This window comes from Python bivittatus, unplaced genomic scaffold (genome assembly GCF_059951505.1).
Source record: "Python bivittatus isolate LINGU-HERP-01145 unplaced genomic scaffold, Pbiv_v1 ctg000370_np1212, whole genome shotgun sequence".
Taxonomy (NCBI): Eukaryota; Metazoa; Chordata; class Lepidosauria; order Squamata; family Pythonidae; genus Python; species Python bivittatus.
In genome coordinates this window covers 1,820,713-1,838,664 of record NW_028277062.1, presented here as the reverse complement: position 1 = coordinate 1,838,664, position 17,952 = coordinate 1,820,713, and the positions used below count along the sequence as shown (strand labels likewise).

Below are 17,952 nucleotides of genomic sequence, written 5' to 3'. Positions count from 1 at the left end.
ATACCGTCCATTGCAGAACAGGCTGAACTTGGCATCTACAGACAATTATGGAAGATTATTTATTATTTACCATGACCAGATGGACTCCTCTCAAAAAGGCAATTTAGGTCAGTGTTTGGGGCTGAGCCAAAGAAGGTCACTTGCGCAACTCCTGTTCATCTCCATGAAGCTGGTTCAGAAATTACTACCTAGAGCTTCCATGTCACCTCAGTTTCTTTGGAGCTCTTGTGCTCTGTCTTTAAAGTCAAAACTTTCCAATGGGTTGTGACCCTCCTGAAATGCCCAGGCAGACTTTGGTCATGCCGGGTGGGAACTGGGAGTTGTGGTCGCAATGCGTGTAGCCTGTGTTCGACTGGGGAAGGCTGATCAAATCAACCTGAGAGAGAGATCTGGAAGAGGGCTTTGTGAGGTCAACTTATGACCAGATCGGATGGGCTGTTATTAGAAAGCCTGTTCAGACTGAGGGCAATGCTTCCCACCTCACTCTGAACAGGCTTCCTACCTCACTCTGATTTAGCTTCATGTCATTGTGAAATGTCCACATCTGTTTATGAGGAAGTAAAATGGCCCTTGTAGACTGGGCCAAAGAAAACAATTATTGGAAAAGACCTAAATGTGTTTGTCTTGATTGGACAACTTTTACTAGTTGTGACTGACATTCGGACCACCATGATTTTCCCTGGTGGCCAAGATCCCTCCGAAGGTGGAAATCAGAAGAATCGAGTGACCCAGATAGCTGATGTTTTTAGTTTCAGCTAAGCTTTTATTGGCGTGGGCAAAAGTGATTTTGATACAGAAAGATTAAGAAAACCTTATGATGCCAGAATAATGGGCATTGTGGTCCAACACCTCTACAGGGCACCACACTGAAGAAGAAGAAACGTGATCCTTGGCAGGTGGGCGAGCGCTAGAAGAAGCACGCTTGCTGCCTCCTTAAACTGGGAGGAAAGGAGATGGGCAACCTTCTGAAGAGCCCCCTTAGTTGGCATTTCTACCCCGACGGACATTTGTACCAACCGAGGGAATCAATTAGAAATGCACAATGAGTATCGATCGATCCCCTGCAGCACGAGCCCCAGGCCAGGACTCGGAGCGGCTTGAGTTCACCCAGGAAGAGACATCGATAGTGGAATGAAACGAAGCAGAAACACAAGGAAGAGGTTTTGTTTTGGTCCTGGTTGATGAAGGTTGGCGATTCTGTGTAACTGGAAAGCAATAAAGTAACAGAAAACAGGCGTGAAAGCTTCAGGGCTGGAGAAGAAGCAACCGCAACAGGTCAAGAAGACAAAGCTGATTTGCTTCATAATCCTTTCCACTTCCCCAAATGACCATCCCCTCTCAGATTTTTAGGGATGAGTATTCACCTCCTCACCTATCCATCTATTTATTTTTCTTCGGCCCCTTGGGATTTATTGGATACACCCCTCCTCATCAGCATCTCCCTGCTCACGCCGTGATGTCCCCTCCCAGCATGGAGACCGGCATGGTCAACCTTGGCCCTCATCTACCATGTTACAGAGTTTTCCTCTCGTGATGGGAGGATGGATCTGTTATGCACTAGGCCAGGGGTTGTGGCAGAAAAAGAGAGAGGAGGAAGAAGAGCAGGAGGAGCAGGAGGAGCAGGAGGAGGGGCCGTTACTCTCAGTTTGCCTGGAGGCATCTGGGTGTAACTCATAAGGGGAGAAGAGCCAGTTCCAAAAGCAGTTCTTTTCTTCACTGCATCACACTCGAGAGCCACGTTCTCCACTTCTTCTCTCAGGTGTCCGCTTGTCTTGATCCCATGAGCAGGATGGAACAACATGGAAGAGTCCAGAGCCAGCCAAGCAAACCAGTGATCTACAAGGCTCAAGTGACTACGGGGCAAGGTCTTTTAACTGGGACTTTTGATTTGATCTCCATCACCTTGGTGGGCCCCAATGGAGAAAGCCCCAAGTGCTTTCTGAACCAGGCTGGAACGAGCTGTTGTCAAGGATCGGTAAGACTTGGGTTTAGGTCCAAGAGAAGGGAGTTGGGAGAATGATATCTTAGCTCCTGGAATAGATGTGTGCCTGGTTTCGGTCCAGAGAGACAAGACCAGGATGTTGCAGGTCTATTGCTTACCACGTGCCACCGTCATCTTTGCCAAGCTGGCTGAGGTGGTCTTAGCGGTGGAATTGGAGGAACCAAGGATGGTGGACTTACTAGACTTCAACCTTTGTGGGATTGACTTGAGACTTCATGATTATTATGACAATCATGGAGCTCTCTCAAGCTATCCCTAGCCCAATTTATGTGGCAGGACATACATGGATCTAGGTTTTGCAACTGGACAAATAGAAGAGGCTCTGCATTTGTGTGTGTGTGTGGGGGGGGCTTTCTGTGACCCCACTGACACTGACAGATCAATTTCTCAAGTATCTGAACTGCTGGTGACTGAATGCCCACAGAGCTGAAAGTCCTATTACAATGGTCTATTCCCAGAGATTTGAGGAATCCAAGGGATTCCAGCATGCTCTCTAGAAGTTCCTAGCGGATCTGTGAGATGGAAAAGATAATTGACAAAATCACATCTAAAGTCATTTCTGATGCTGTGGAATCCAAAATGCTTCTTGGATTTTGGATCCTTTTCAGATGATGAAAGAGGTTGTAGAATGGCTTGAGGACCACAGATGGCACAAGTCTAAAAGTGAATGCCACCAAGCAGAAGTGAAAGCCTGTTTTCGGGCAAGGCTCATCTTACCTCCTCTTTGCATCCTTGCTGTCCAGCAGAATTGTTCCTGGCAGTGAAAGAGTCCTGGCCAGTGACCAGAAGTCCTCCACTGCAAAGGATTTACTACCCCTTTCAGGGCAAAGTCGCTCAGATCCATGTGGAGCTTCAACCTGGGGAGAAATCCAGAGCACTATTTGAGCGTGGGCTTAGGGGAAGCACTTTCAACTCCAGAGCCCTGAGGCTGTGAACAAAGAGTCTGCATCTCTCTGGCCAACCCTTGTCCCACATGGGTATTGAGTAGTCCGTAACAAACGGGGTAGCACATTTACTTCATGGGATTTTTTGGAGGGTACAGATTATCTGGACCAATTCCAATCAGATTTCAGAGCAGGATTCGGCATTCCAACTGCTGGTCACCTTGACAGATGGCCTGCTCCTGGGAAAATCTAGGAGGAGCAGAACCCTATAATTGATCCCCCTCTCTCTTTTGGCACCTCTTGATAGCATTGGGCATGGCAGTCTGCTGAGCTGAGTATCTGCAGGGTAAGCCAAGGGGATTTTTACTTGGCCCATGGCAGGTAAGCTGTGATGGGACCATGTTCTCACCCTCGTTCAGTGTTTCTCAGCCTTGGCCACTCTAAGAGGGGTGGACTTCAACTCCAAGAATTCTGAGGAAAGCCAGGGCCGTCTAGGGAATTCCGAGAGCTGAAGTTGCACATTTGGTAGTGCACAACAAAGTCACTGAACGAGGCCAGTGGGGGGTTGTGACTGACACCTCGGATTATTCTTTCGTGTCATCAGGATCAGATGAGCAGAGGTAGGCGTAAAAATGGTAATGTCTCACGTGACTGTCAGGCCCAGCACAAGAACAATGATGAAATGGTCCAGGTGAGCAAAGTTCCTTTATTTGCTCACACCATATAGACAGAATCTTGCCAGGCTCAAACTATACTACTGCAACTAGTGGACCTACCCTGGGAGATTCTAGGAAGTGGCTATCCTGAGCCTCTTACACTTCCCACGCTCCTGCTCCGGACTGTGTTGTCTTTTGTCTCCTTTCCCTTCCTGGCATGCACCCCCTCCTTCCTGGTAGCCTTCCTTTCTGTTGCTACCCCCCACAGTGACGTTACATAAAAAAATATAAACTGATATTGAACCCTGATAAAATGGAGGTGTGGTGAACTCTTGACTGATAGGCCTGCAAAATAACTAATTTTGGACAGAGTTTTGGTTTCTTCTGTCCCTTGCTGGCCCAAAGAACATTTGTCCAGATGTGTCTGGCCCATCTGCCACCTTTCCTGAACTCTGAGCAAATCATACTTATTTTGTAGAGTCCTTGGGGTTCTCTGAGCCTGTTTCTTTTCTTGCAAACATTTCACTACCTGGCTAGGTAACATCTTCGGTGCTCGAAGGGAGTGGAGTTTGCTCTCTGTTTATATACAGTGGTTTGCCCTGCCTGTTGTGAGACTAGGCTGAAGCTGCCATAACCTAAAGATGAAGCAGGCCTGTAAGCAGAGAGGACAAAAGCCAGGAAACTTATCTATGAGATCCCTTCAGGGAGGTAGATAAGAAGGAAGCAAGTCGTTAAGGAAAAAACAAAGGACCTGAACCAGAAAGAGGAGGTTGGGCCTGAGCACATGGAGGCCCTCGCCCCAATCCCATCAATTTGTACTTTTGGGGATAAAAGGGGTCCCAAAGCCCGCCCACTCTGAGTCATCTGAGTCATCTGAGTCTTCTTGGTCATCTGAGTCATCCAGACTTGGCGGCTTCCGTCCCTCTCGCTAGTGCCTGGCAGCCTAGTTGGGAAGGACGTGGGTAAGTGTGTGCGTGTGTATGAGGAAGAGCAAATGTACCTTGCAACCAGTAAAGTTTGGCTGTTGCTTTAAATTCACTGGGTCTCCGTGTATTACAAAGACGCAGATTATCTAGACCAGCGTTTCTCAACCCTGGCTGCTTGAAGATGTGTGGACTTCAACTCCCAGAATTCCCCAGCCACCACGAAACAGTGCCACCCACCTGCACGCAGGTAGCGTGCTTTCTCTGTTGGGCACCTGTTTTATGGAACAGCCTCCTCTCTGAGATCCAGAGGGTCCCGGGCCTATTAGCCTCCCAGAAAGCCTTGAAGACCTGGCTTTGCCAGTTTGTTAGCGGAGCCCAACATGCATGGCTAGATTGCCTTATTGTCTTGAGAATCTCAGCTTTGTTGTAATGTTGTGTTGTTCATTCTTGTTTTTATGTTTGCATTTGAACCACCCACAGCCACAAGCTTGAGATGGGCTGATACATTAATAAATAAATAAATAAACCAGTAAAACCTGTGTGCCCCAGCTTATGACTTAACACCCTCTGTGAACCTGCCCTCCAGTTGAAGAAAACCCAAATCTTGGAGACTTGACGTTGGGATTCCTCCCACAATGACTCCAACAGAGCCCAACTGGAGTCCCTTTGCCTTGGAGAGCAGTGTGAGGCTGAGCTGCATGGCATACGTAGACTTCAGTTTCCAGAATTTCCCAGCCAGACCCAAACCCAACCTTCCCAAGATGATGCTCTTGCTCATATAGAAAGATACGTTGCAATATGTCTTGAGGCTGGAACTGAATCTTAATCTGCTAGAGCAGTGTTTCTCAACCTTGGCAACTTTAAGACATGTGGACGTATAGCTAGAGCTGGCTGGGGAATTCTGGGAGTTGAAGTCCACAAGTCTTAAAGTTGCCAAGGTTGAGAAACACCGTACTAGAGTGTTGACTGAATGTCTGACATGAACACCGTGGATCATATGTAACATGACCACATTTCTCCTCCTCTTTGGACTATCATCTTCCTCTTCACTTCTCCAACAGGTGGAAGAGGTGGACGTTCCATGTGATGGTGAGCTGGGACCCATCTTGCTGGTTCGCCTGCATAAGGAGCCCTACTCATGTTTTCCCCAGAGCAGCTGGTACTGCAATGCCGTCCAGGTGACGTGCCCACAGGGGGAGGTCTATACCTTCCCCTGTTACCAGTGGATCGAGGGTTACTGTACTGTCAGTTTCAGAGAAGGAACAGGTGAGTGTCCCGACAGCGTGCTTCTAAGCTAGCTGGGAACAGGAGACCTAAGTCAGACCTCTGAGTCAAAACTAGCGGTCTTCTGCACTCCCACACCCCAAATAGCACAGTACACGCTCTCTTTTCACTGTGACCTTCCTCCAAGGTCTTCAGAACATCACAGAGGTTTGTTCCCTATCTGGCCCCCCGTTCTGGCCCCATGCTGGTCAGCTAGATGTCCATGGGAAGCCCACAGACAGGACACAGGAATAATAGCACCTCTCGTTTAGGTTCCCCAACAACGGGTCAGTGACGCATGTTGCCTCTTAGGAGGCTGTTGTATAAAGCTATGACAGCACCAGCGATACTCTTGGGGTCTGTGAGTCCTGTCTGATTCCACCTAAAGCCATCTACGTTTGGAGCCCGTTGCTCCCACTTATTAGCTAAGTCGCTGTCTGAAGAAGCGTCTCCCTCCAGACCAGGGTTTCTCAAACTTGGGAACGTTAAGCTGTGCGGACCTCAGGTCCCAGAACTCCCCAGCCAGCATGGGAATTCTGGGAGTTGTGGTCCACACAGCTTAACGTTCCCAAGGTTGAGAAACCCTGCTCCAGATCTTTTGATTCTCCCAAATTCCCTGGATTCCAGCATGGTGGGCACGAAAAACGTCCCCACCTCGACCAGATGCTTCTTGGCTGTATCGGGATTAATGCAGCACGGGCGATGGGGACGGTCATCCAGGTCAGCTAGCGGCCTGCTGGTTTGGGGGCTTATTCAGACAACTGGCAAGAAGGACACAAGGTGTAAAAATTGGCAGTGGCGTCCACAAGGAGTCGGGAGGGGGATGACAAGAGGTGCGTCGATGCAAACTCCACCCCCCCCGCTCTTGTTTGTGCATCACTGTGTTGTGTGCAGGCAACAGGGACAGAGCCTCTGGCGTGATACCGCAACGCTGCTTTTGTCGTTCTGATGAAAGCCACCGGAGAGGCTTCTCAGAAGCGGTTTCCAGAGTGAGGAAGCCCCCACAGATACGGCCTTTGCGGGCCTCTCCGTTATCGGTGAAAAGACCGGCCTCCTTCCAGAATCATAGGGGGGTCGTCAGGAAGAAAATCAGAGAGTCTCCCTCCTCATGAGGGGCGACGTGTGGGTTCCAAAGGGGAACCCGTTCAGTTGCTGGAATTCTCATCAACCCCCCCTTTCTTTTCCACAAATCTCGCTGAAGAAAACCCCTTCTTGTGAGAAGTGCACAAGAATCCGTTGGGGCCCCTGCCGAAAAGCCCGAGACAAGGAGAGTAGAAGAGCCTTCAGTCCCTCCTCCTGACTTTCTTCCTTTCTTACCTACAGCTCACATCCCTTCGGATGACACCTACAGTCTCCAGCGAACGCATCGCCAGGAAGAGCTGCAACTGAGGCACAGGAGATACGGGTGAGTCAGGGAGAAAACCGGTGGACTCTGAGGGCGGTCATTTTACACTCCAGCATCCAAGTCTCCAGGTCTGGTCTCTCGGGAGCAACGTGTTTTGCACGCGAATGCAGCAACCATGAAGAGCAGCAACCACCCAGAAGTCTCTTTTGTTATACGTTCGGGTGCTGAAAGCTGTGCCGGAGACAGCCTGCAAACGAGAGTCGTTGCACGGCCCAGCACAACTTTACCAGCTCTCAGAAGTAAAGTGGCATTCACGGGGACTTACTCTCAAGAAAGTAGATGCTGGGTGGAGGGGGGGAGATTGTTCATTTCCAAATTTGTAGCAGGACATTCCTGTACAGTATGGGGGGAGGTTGGACAGATCATGCTGGCTGGGGAATTCTGGGAGTTGAAGTCCACACATCTTCAAGTTGCCAAGCTTGGACAAGATGACCTCCGATCCCTTCTAATTCTTCCACTCTATGATTCTAAGCCCTAGAACTTCCAGCTATGGTGTAGGCAATAGAGAGGACGCTGGGAGTTGTAGTTCAGAGGGATACATACAAGACCCCATTCCTGATCAAGAGGAACATGTAGTCTTGCCTTCCCTAACTGGTGCCTAACCGTGGTCTTGGACTCCCATCACCCTAAGCCAGCAAGGGCAATCTGTACAGGATGGGCATATGGGATCACCTTGGGGTTCACTGCCCAAAATAGTTGCCTGTGTAAGCAGAGGGCACTTTATTCTTTCCCTCTCAAGTGCTGTTGCACAATTTTTGTATGTAACTATGTATTAGACCAGTGTTTCTCAACCCTGGCCACTTGAAGAGGTGTGGACTTCAACTCCCAGAATTCCCCAGCCAGCACAGCTGGCTGGGGAATTCTGGGAGTTGAAGTCCACACCTCTTCAAGCGGCCAAGGTTGGGAAACACTGTATTAGGCTCTCAGAGGCTTACAAAAACAATGGAAAAATAAATGCAAAAATGCAAAAAAATACAATTTCTCTGCACAGGTGGAAGGAATACTTCCCAGATGTACCCTGGTGTGTTGACATCGACACAACATCCACAATGGAGTACGACATTCAATACTCCTTCCCCAAATCAACTGCCTTTTTCGGGCGTGCGGCAATGACGTAAGTGTTGGAGACGGGGTTTTACTAGCGAGTCCTCTGGGCAGCCTCGTCTGGGCTCGGAAGCAAAGCAGAGTCGGGCCTGCTTGCGAACTGGATGGGAGACCACTAGGAGATGCCAGGGCTTGTTGGGGAGAGGGGGAGAACCTCCCGTAGAAGGCAACAGGCAAGCACACCAGAGTTTCTTCTCCATGCGGTCGCCAGGAGTCGAACTCAGCTTGGGGCCTCTTGACCTTGCGTTGCTCTGTCGTGGCCCGCAGATGCAGCCAGATGCTGCTCTGGGAAACCAGGATCCCAGCAGGGCAAGGCCAAAAGAGCAAGGAGGGTCTCTGGACAGGTGGAGGGAGAAGGGGGGGCTCCGAAGGGGGAGGGGAGCAGGGAGGGCAGGAGGGCAATGAGATCTGCTTTTATTTCAGCAAGCACGCAGGAGTTGGAGGAAGCCCTTACTGCAATTGCACACGGTATATTTCACTACTCCCTGTGGTGCTGAAATTTGCAGTCTGAGAGCAACGTTGGGAAAGATCCTGGGAGCTTCACCCCACAGCTTATGGGGGAGGACCCCGATTCAGCCCCCCAGGTCTAGATGCCAAGCGGACGTCATCGGAGCTGCAGTGCTGGGCTAGGAAGGGAGAGATCCCGGTCAAGTCCCCCTTCACCCCTGAACGCCAACTGGGTGACTTTGGACCAGTTCCCTTCTCTCTCAGGCCAGTCTCCCTTGCTGGGTGGTTGTGAAAATAGAGTGGGAAGACGGAGGGCTATGTATATGAGCTCAAGCCCCTGGAAGAAAGGCATGGCGTAAAGAATGAACGGACGAGGAGGTTCCCTACATTCATACAGGATGCCCAGAGTCATTGGGAGTCAGGCAGCATGCAATTATTATTATTATTATTATTATTATTATTATTATTATTATTATTATTATTATTATTATTATTCAGGTTCTGCATGCAACATCAAAGTCAACATCTCTCTCTCTCTCTCGATCATAGATAGATGAGAGAGAGAGATGGATGGATGGATGGATGGATGGATGGATGGATGGATGGATGGATGGATAGATGATAGACAGACAGACACACAACATCAAATCCTCCCTGAACCTACACGTTCATCTGTCTATTCATCCCTGCCTCCAGAAAACACAACACACAGTGTTCCCCGCATCAGCTAGCGAGGAATCCTGCTCGCTCACTCCATTCCTTCTTAGTCTTCTTTCCAAGAAAAATAATCCACGTCCTTCTCTCTGTCTCCCCGTCAGCCTCTTTGGGACCGAAATGAAGGGGTTCCTCTACAAACCGTACTCCTGGAAGAAGCTGGAGGACATTCGCAAAATCTTCTGGTTCTACCACACTCCCACCTCAGGTCAGTGAGGGGCGAGGGCGTCGTTTTCGTTTGGCAACAATACGTTCACCCCTTCCACAACTGAATTCACCCAGACCTGGTAACCCAACCTGGCTCAAGCAACACATATATCGTCTCTGCCAGAAGGAGAAAAGGCAGGATGGGCCAAAAGTCCCTTATTCCTAGGAGTGGGCCTCGTAGGAGGAGAGCTGGGTTAGTCTATGCTGGCAAAAAATCAGGAGTCTGGCAGCACCGATTCCATCTAGCAAATCTTATTAAAAGGCATTTTAGATTATATTAAATCCTACATTAGTCTACCCCAGTGTTTTTCAACCTCAGTATTTTAAAATGTGTGGAGTTCAGTTCCCAGAATTCCCCAGCCAGCATGCTGGCTGGGGGATTCTGGGAGCTGAAGTCCACACATCTTAAAGTTGCCAGGTTTGAGAAACTCCGTTCTAAATAATTCCACTGAAAGAGCGACGTTGGAGGAAAACACACCGGTTGGGATAAATTGCTGATTTTCCAGCCGTTTTCTATTACTGCGTTCAGCATCCCGGCCTCCCTTGCTTGTGCCTTGCTGCAGAGTATGTGTTTAAGCACTGGAAAGACGACGATTTCTTTGGGTACCAGTTTCTGAATGGCATCAACCCCATCAAGATCCAGAAATGCACCAAGATCCCCGAAAATTTCCCCGTGACCCAGGAGATGGTGGCTGGGACTTTAGGGAAGTCCACGACGCTGCCGGAAGAGCTGAAGGTGATTCCTTCCCCACCTCGGGTCCCCTGCCCTTCTAAGGCGTGGGGACCACCCCGCCACCCAGGGTGGCTGTGTGCGTTGGCACGTCGTTGTCAACAAATTCCCCTTGAAACGCCGCCGTTGAGCTGCTGTTGAGCAAGCCAAACAACAGAGGTTAACAAAACAGCTTACAAATACAAGTAAAAGACAAAGCCTTAATACGCTTTCTGAACCACGCATGCTGTTCTTCATTAAGTAATTTTTTTCTACGCAGGCTTTTTAAACATGCATTTCCCTAATGCACAGCATGGTCATAAAAGTCAAGATGGCGGCTGTGGTGGGGCGATGGAAGCCCTGCCTGTTTTTTTATATGTGCAAAGCTTCCATTGCCCCGTCACGGCCAACAACTTGACTTTTTGGCCTGATGTGACAATTACTCCTCTTTGTACGTAATCTTCACCAACGCATTTTTCCCCTGAGATGCGTCACTCCCAAACGAACAATTTCTTGCTCATCTTTGTGGGAAATCAAGACAGGTGCCAGCTGGGTTGTTACCACTCCAGTGGAGCTCCAGCTCACGGGCTTCTTGAACAGGCTGGCCCCATCGCTAATAATTTTTAATTTTAAAAAATATCTTTTTGGCAGAAAGGAACCATATACCTGGTGGACTACAAGATCCTGGAGAACATACCAACTACTTTATTGAACGACAAGCAGCAGTATATCGCGGCTCCCCTCTGCTTGCTCCACCAGACACCCAGTGGAGACGTCCTTCCTCTGGCTATCCAGGTAGGTAAACCGTGGTTAGAGAAAGCCAGTCGAGGAAACGAAGCCTCGGAAGGAAGCTCAGAGGCTCTTCCCTCCAATCGGCCGTTCGGGAGAAGAAGCCTTCTCCAAGCCGCTTGTTGGGGAGGTCTCCCTGCAAGGGCGCCTCCCTCAACCCCCGGGGCTCCCCAACGCAGCTTTCCCTGCCGGTTTCCCCCCAGCTCAGCCAGCGCCCCGGGCCCCAAAGCCCCATTTTCCTGCCCACCGACGAAGAGTGGATCTGGACCCTGGCCAAGACCTGGGTGCGCAACGCCGAGTTCCACACCCACGAGGGGATCGCCCACCTCCTCCGCGGCCACCTGATGGCCGAGGTCTTCGCGGTGGCCACCCTCCGACAGCTCCCGATGTGCCACCCGCTGTACAAGGTGAGGGGTGGAGGGCGGGGGGGCTTTCTTCCCGGGGGGAACCCGGGGGCTGGGCTGTAGCCGGTGGGGGTTAATCCGGTTGTGCTTTGCAATACGCTTAGCTATAGTAACCCAGTTCTATGCTTGCTTCCTGCTCCAGCTTCTGATACCTCACCTCCGTTATTCCATCTATGTCAACGTCTTGGCTCGGACTTACCTGATTGGCCACAGAGGCACCTATGAGAGGGTAAATGGGCATCCAGGGGATATCTTGGGGGTGAAGGTTGACAGGGCGTGATGGACTTTACGGCGCTGACCCAATATAAGGTTCCTGCTGAAAAGAATGGTGTGTGAAGGAATCTCAACAGTTCCTCCCACCTAACCAGGTTAAATTAATGTTCCCATCATATCCCACTAGAAAGGCCACGCGTCCTTCTTGCTGGCGGTGGGGGCACTCCCACCCACAACTGATCTCCACAACAACGACCCTGTAAAGTAGATGGAGGAGAGAGAGAGAGAGAGAGAGAGAGAGAGAGCGATGCCCCCCCCGATCCCCCAGCAAGCCAAGGATACACTCGAACCCAGGCCTCCTGATCTTAAGCCAACAGTTAACGAGGATATCAGGGCTTGGAAAGGCTAGTGTGAAGCAGAGACATATATGCAACAGCTGGGTATGTGTGTGAGAAGCAACGAAGCGGAAGAATTAGGTTGCTGGAAAGAACCATATTTGGGTTAAGACCTTCTAAGGGCCAGACCCCCACTTCCTACCTCACAGGGTTGTTGTGCTGATGACATTGTGAAAGGAATACCATGTATGGATGCTCTACAAGGAAAGTGAAAGGGGGGAAATTTGAAAATGTATGCCTGGGAATGTCACCCGTCTCTTTTGACATGGCTCTCTTCGAGGTTGTCAGCAGGGAGGGGGTCAAAAAAGTCAACACGGTGGCCCCAACCATGCAACCCGAGTCACGCCCCTTTTTCACTTGCTCTGTGGTGTCAAAGGGGGCGGGGCTTGGCTGGCACGGTTGTGGGCACCATCCTGACCCCCGGGACACCTGTGGCTCTCCTCTTCCCGCAGGCCATTGCCACTGGGCGCCAGGGATTAGCTGTGCTTCTCCAGAAAGCCCTGGAGGAGCTGACCTACACCCAGCTTTGCCTTCCGGACGACATCGAGGCCCGGGGCGTGGGCTCCCTGCGCAATTACTACTACAGGGACGACGGCCTGAAGATCTGGGACGCTATCGGAAGGTGACGGACCTCGGATGGAGGGCTGGGCGGGCGGTCCAACCTCCTCCAAGCCGGCCTCGTCCGAGGCTGCTTCCGGCCCGTCCTCTGGGCCAGCCTGAGCCAGGGGCACGGGAAGGGCTCCAGATTGGCCGCGGTCCTCCCAATTCAGGGGGACCGCGCGGGGGTCGGCAAGAAAGCCCTGGACTTCGACCCCGACGTTCTCGGCCGCAGCGGCGTCTACAGCCGCGCCTCGCCAACTCGCACCACCTCTGTGCCAAGCCGCAAACTTTGCCCGCGGCGGGCGCGGCACAGGAGCCGGCGGCTCGCCCCTCGCCCCTCGCTGCTGGCACAGACCTCCTTCCCTCTCCCCCTGCAGCTTCGTCTCCGGCATCGTTGGCCTCTACTACAAGAGCGAGGCGTCTGTCCAGGGAGACGGCGAGCTCCAGGCCTGGGTGGGCGAGGTCTTCGCCAAAGGCTTCCTGAGCAAGGCGGCGTCAGGTACAGCGCCTCCGGACGCGGCGAGGAACGCTCCTCCGCGGGGTCTGTCCCTGCGGCTGCCGCTTCCCTGCGAGAAATCCCTTCGCTCCCTCTCGAAATCCCGTCCAAGCCCTTCGGCCGTTTTCTCGGCCCCCGAAACGCCACATTCCCTGGTCCGCAGAGACGTTTCACGCATCGCGACACACCAGCATCCTCCGCATTTCGCGCGTTTGCTTCTCCCTCGTCGCCATCCCGTTCCGACAAGGCGCTGGATCCTTCTGCGCGCCGAACGGCTCGTGGCTGGCCGCGATAAGCGCAGGGGAAGCAAGCGCGTGGAAAGACCCAGTAAGAACAGCGCTAATGTGGACGAAATCTTTCTGAGCCTCCGTTAAGTCTCTCTTGTCACCGCCGATCACAACAAAGCAGAGTGACTTGGGGCGCTTGTTCCCTGGGCTGGCCGACCTCACAGGGCTGTCACAGCAGTGTCCCGGATGGTCACAGCTCCACGGCAGGGGAAATGGAGATGGCGTCTGGAAGGAGACGCCGCTGGAAAGGGCGGATAGGCTGATGCGCTGCAGAAGTTCCCCAGCCTTATCTCAGACACGTCCACCCGGGGCTGCGACTGCATGGGTGTCGCAGCCATCTTGACTTTTTTGACACCCCCCCCCCACAAGACACTCCTGCAGAACTCCTAGGTTAACCTCTTCTCCCCTTTCCTTGCAGGAGTCCCATCCTCCATCCGTTCAGCCCCAGAACTCGTCAAGTTCCTGACCATGGTGATCTTCACCTGCTCGGCTTATCATGCAGCGGTGAATGGCGGGCAGGTATGTAGGGTTATTCTGGATCCTCGCTGGGAGGGGGGAGTCTGGCCGGCTCTCAGCCGCCTCCAGCCCTCCTGGGTTTTCTCCATGCTTCCATCCATCCATCCATCCATCCATCCATCCATCCATCCATCCATCCACCCCCATCAGGCTATTCCTCTTTCGGGGTTCGCTCCGTGATGCAGGGCCCAGAAGCAGGACAGAAAGCCCAGGACACTCAAATCACAGTTTAAGAAAGAGGGAAGGAAAGAGCTGAATGCAGTTTATGCCACCCCCGTTTGCTAGACCTTCCTCTCCGTCTACGCACTGCTTCAGACATTGCCCGCCTGCCCTCCTGCCCACCTGCCCTCCTGCTTGCCTGCCTGCCTGCCTTCCTTCCTTCCTTCCTTCCTTCCTTCCTTCCTTCCTTCCTTCCTTCCTTCCTTCCTTCCTTCCTTCCTTCCTTCCTTCCTTCCTTCCTTCCTTCTCCCTCTCCCCCTCTCTCTCTCCCCCCCTCTGTTTCTTTTTCTCCATCTCTCTCTCTCTCACTCTCTTCCGCGCTCTTGCTTTTTGACCGATTGATGGATTGAATCAACGGATGCGCTGCTCACCTCCATAAATGGCTCCGGGCGGCTAACAGTATCAAAAGAAAAGCCGAAACAGATCCAGATCAAAAATTAGGAACGCCAGAGCAGCCGCCAACCCAGCCAGGAAGGGGCCCCTTCGCAGACTCGGGGCCCCCTTCACTTCTCAGGCAGGGGCCCGCTGTGGCCCATTGGAGGCATCGCAGGCCTTCGCACCTCAGACGGCCTGAGATTTACCGGAGGGCGCCTGGTCTTCCATCAGCCACGGACGGAGTGGCGCTGCCTCACCCCGTCTTGTCTTCTCTCTGGGACGCAGTTCGAAATGGGGGCCTTCATGCCCAACCTGCCCTCCTCCATGAGGAAGCCCCCACCCCAGGAGAAAGCCGCTGTCACCCTGGAAGAGTTCCTGGACATCGTCCCTGAAATGAACGTGACCAGCCGGGTGCTCTCCGTCCTCTGGGTCCTGCGCAACGAGGCCTTCGACATGGTGAGGACGCAGAGTCAGCCCTCTGCCCTGAATCAGGGCGTGCAGCGTGAGCAAAGTGGGCACGTTGGTCTTTCTGGCCCTTGGGGTCAACCCTGGTCCCTCCAGCCCAGCATCCCCACGTCTCCCCAGATCTTAACTCTTGACCCCCAGCCACCTTCTGCCCATCCGCTCTGTGGCCCCTGCTGGCTCTTCTCCCCCAAAATCCTTCTCTGTTTGACTCAAGGCACTCCACCACTTTGCTAGGCGTGTTTTCCCATTGCCAGTCTCTGCCTCTCGTGGGTGGGAAGACCTGTGGAGCCCTCTAATGCCGCAGCCATTCAGCCCCCAGGAGGGGGAATCATGGCCGTTCAGTCCTGCAACCCTGCAGGCAAAACGAATGGTAGCCACTGGCCAGATGTGTGTGGGGGGAAGGCTGCCGTTCCTCCAGCGCCCGCAGACGGAAACCGGCCCTTCTGCTTCTCCTTCGGGGTTCACTTCAGACGGCGTCTGCGGTCTGAGAGCTGCCCGCTGTTGAGGACGCGGAGGAAGAGGCTCGCGGGCATTTCACCGTCTCCAGCATTTGCCCTCGTGTTCAGAGGAAGCGATTCCCCCTTTTCTCTCCCCCTTCTGCAGAGACCGCTGGGCTACTACGACGAGGAACACTTTGTGGAGGAGGCCCCGCAGCAGCTCATAAGGGCTTTCCAGGAGCAGCTTGCGTGCATCTCGAAGGCGATCGAGAGGAGGAACGAGTCCCTAACGCTGCCCTACACCTACCTCTATCCACCCAACATCGAAAACAGCACGACCATATAGGGCCCTGTACTGGCAGCCTACGCGTGTTCCTAGTCCTCAGTTTTCAACCCTGCCTGTTTTCTTCTAAAATGGGGAGACCGGAGCAGCTCCCCCGTTCCACCGGAGATCCAGGGGTGCCTCCGGGAACCCTCGGTGCAACAGAAGAGGCGGAGGAGCCATGAGCCCCCCGAAGAACCGGTCCAACTCTTCAGCCTGCAGGATGGAGGCCTCAGCCGAAGAGCCTTCCCCAACTCGGTGCACGTCAGATGTGCTGGACCTCAAATCCCATCATCCCCGGAGAGCAGAAGCTGCAGACCGCTCCCTCCCCCATGAACGCAGAGGCGACTGTTTGGGAAAGTCTGCTGTAAATCGTTCGGTGACAGGATGCCAGGGCGCGTTTGGAGCTGCAAATGCCAAGCGCTGGGGGTTTTCCCTAAGGAAATGGATCCCGTTTTAAGCAATGGGGCAGGACTTTCCCCTTAGAAGAAATGCTGAACTTCCAGTCTGTATTTTATGCTGACGTGTCCCTCTGAGGGTGACAAGATCTGATAATACAAAACCCATGTGTCACTTTGCCCTCGGGTTTCTTGTGCTGCAATCATGAGCCCTTTCGTTTTGCAGCCCTCTGGCAGTGTGGACGTTTATTGCACTCAGGGTATCTGCGGGGAGGAGGGGGTCACGAAAGTCAAGAGGGTGGTCAGCAGTGTGCAACTGGGGGAGGGGCTTCAGTCTCCATGTTGCAACCATCATCCTGAGCTTTTTGACCCCTGATGGCAAACCTGTGATATCTGCAGCCAGCCTCAGCGAGCACGCCCGGTTTGAATGGCGTGCGCTCCAGACATGCAGCGCCTCCTTCGCTCCCACCCTGAACGCTTCCTGCAGGCGCTTCGGTTCTTCCGGCTTGCTTTCCTGCCTGTAAAACAAGGCAGAGCGGCGGGGGGGTGGGGGGGTGGGGGGCGATCGGCCTCCTTTCCTGGGCGCTCCGGTGGCTTTCCCGTTCCAGTCCGCTCCCCTGGCCAGGCTTCCGTTCACATTGACACGCAACGCACCAGGCAAAATGTGTGCTTTTGCCACTCTTGAAGTGGCCTGCTCTCTGGTTTGGTCCGCCTTGTAATGAGCGAGGAGGTGGATCTGCACAGATGGGGCCTTTCCTCATTGGCACTGAATCAGGGCACAATGCCCGGCACCTCTTTTCTCTCTCTGCCCCGTGGCACTGCCTGCATCTTGCAGCCTCTACTTGAGATGGGCAACTACAGCAAGCAATCAAGCAATCAAGCAATCCAATGTTCCCAGCCCAGGAATAAGACGGGCTTAAGTGGTCTTTAGCTGCCCTGGTCTTCCAGCAGCGCCTCCCCCTGATTCGGTCAGGTCCCCGGGTCGGCAACACGTCTCCCCAGAAGGCCACTTCGGCGTGTTCCCTGAAGGTGCAGGACACTCTGTGGATTAGGCTCCCAGCCAGGAGGGTCAGCGGTCAGACTCATCTCGGGTGGCTGACGTGCTCCCCAGTCCTATTTTCCCCCACAACAACCCTGTGAGGTAGGCTGGGCTCCGATGGAGAGAGAGTGGTTCAGAGTCTCCCCGTGTCCTGATCACCACATATAAAGGTTAATTCTCACAAAGTTAAGCCTGCACACATCATGCCACTTTCAAGGAAGGGAGGGACGGAGGGGGGAGGGAGGAATCATAGTTAACACACACATTTGCCTCCTGTGCAAACGGAGCGCCGTCTGGAACTGACCCGGTCAAAGCGAACTGTATGAACGCACCCATTTGGGTGTGAAAGTCCCACTCCGAAGGCTTAAAAGCTCAGCTGGTTCCTTCCTCCTTCCCCTTCTGCGTCCCGTCGTGTGTCTGTGCTGCTGTGCTCAGGGGCGCGCAGTCTGTGCGTGTAGTTAGAAACGTTACACCAGTGTCCCTCTACCCCCAAACCGCCACTGGCTTTTCACCCAAGATCCTCAGCCTGTCAGCGGCAGAGATAAACCAGGACATAGACCACTACCTTTGATTAATTTTTTATGCACCAGATCACAAGACGTGGAAGCTTACATTCCCAGGTAACCATTATTTTAAAGTCAGCTTGCAAATGGGAGTTTGGTCATCGCTTCGACTGGCCC

At 52.9% G+C, this 17,952-nt stretch overlaps 1 protein-coding gene across 1 annotated transcript; it reads left to right on the top strand.

Moving 5' to 3' along the window:
• Positions 1–1,615: 1,615 nt before the first annotated feature.
• LOC103058994 (hydroperoxide isomerase ALOXE3-like) lies at positions 1,616–16,403 on the top strand. The gene is made up of 14 exons (XM_088142288.1): positions 1,616–1,975; positions 5,530–5,734; positions 7,055–7,136; positions 8,128–8,250; positions 9,506–9,609; positions 10,172–10,344; positions 10,969–11,112; positions 11,310–11,513; positions 11,653–11,739; positions 12,571–12,740; positions 13,096–13,217; positions 13,920–14,020; positions 14,897–15,067; positions 15,680–16,403. Exons 1-14 carry the CDS (start codon positions 1,781–1,783, stop codon positions 15,857–15,859), a joined length of 2,061 nt encoding a protein of 686 aa, XP_087998414.1. The 5' UTR covers positions 1,616–1,780; the 3' UTR covers positions 15,860–16,403.
• Positions 16,404–17,952: the final 1,549 nt, after the last annotated feature.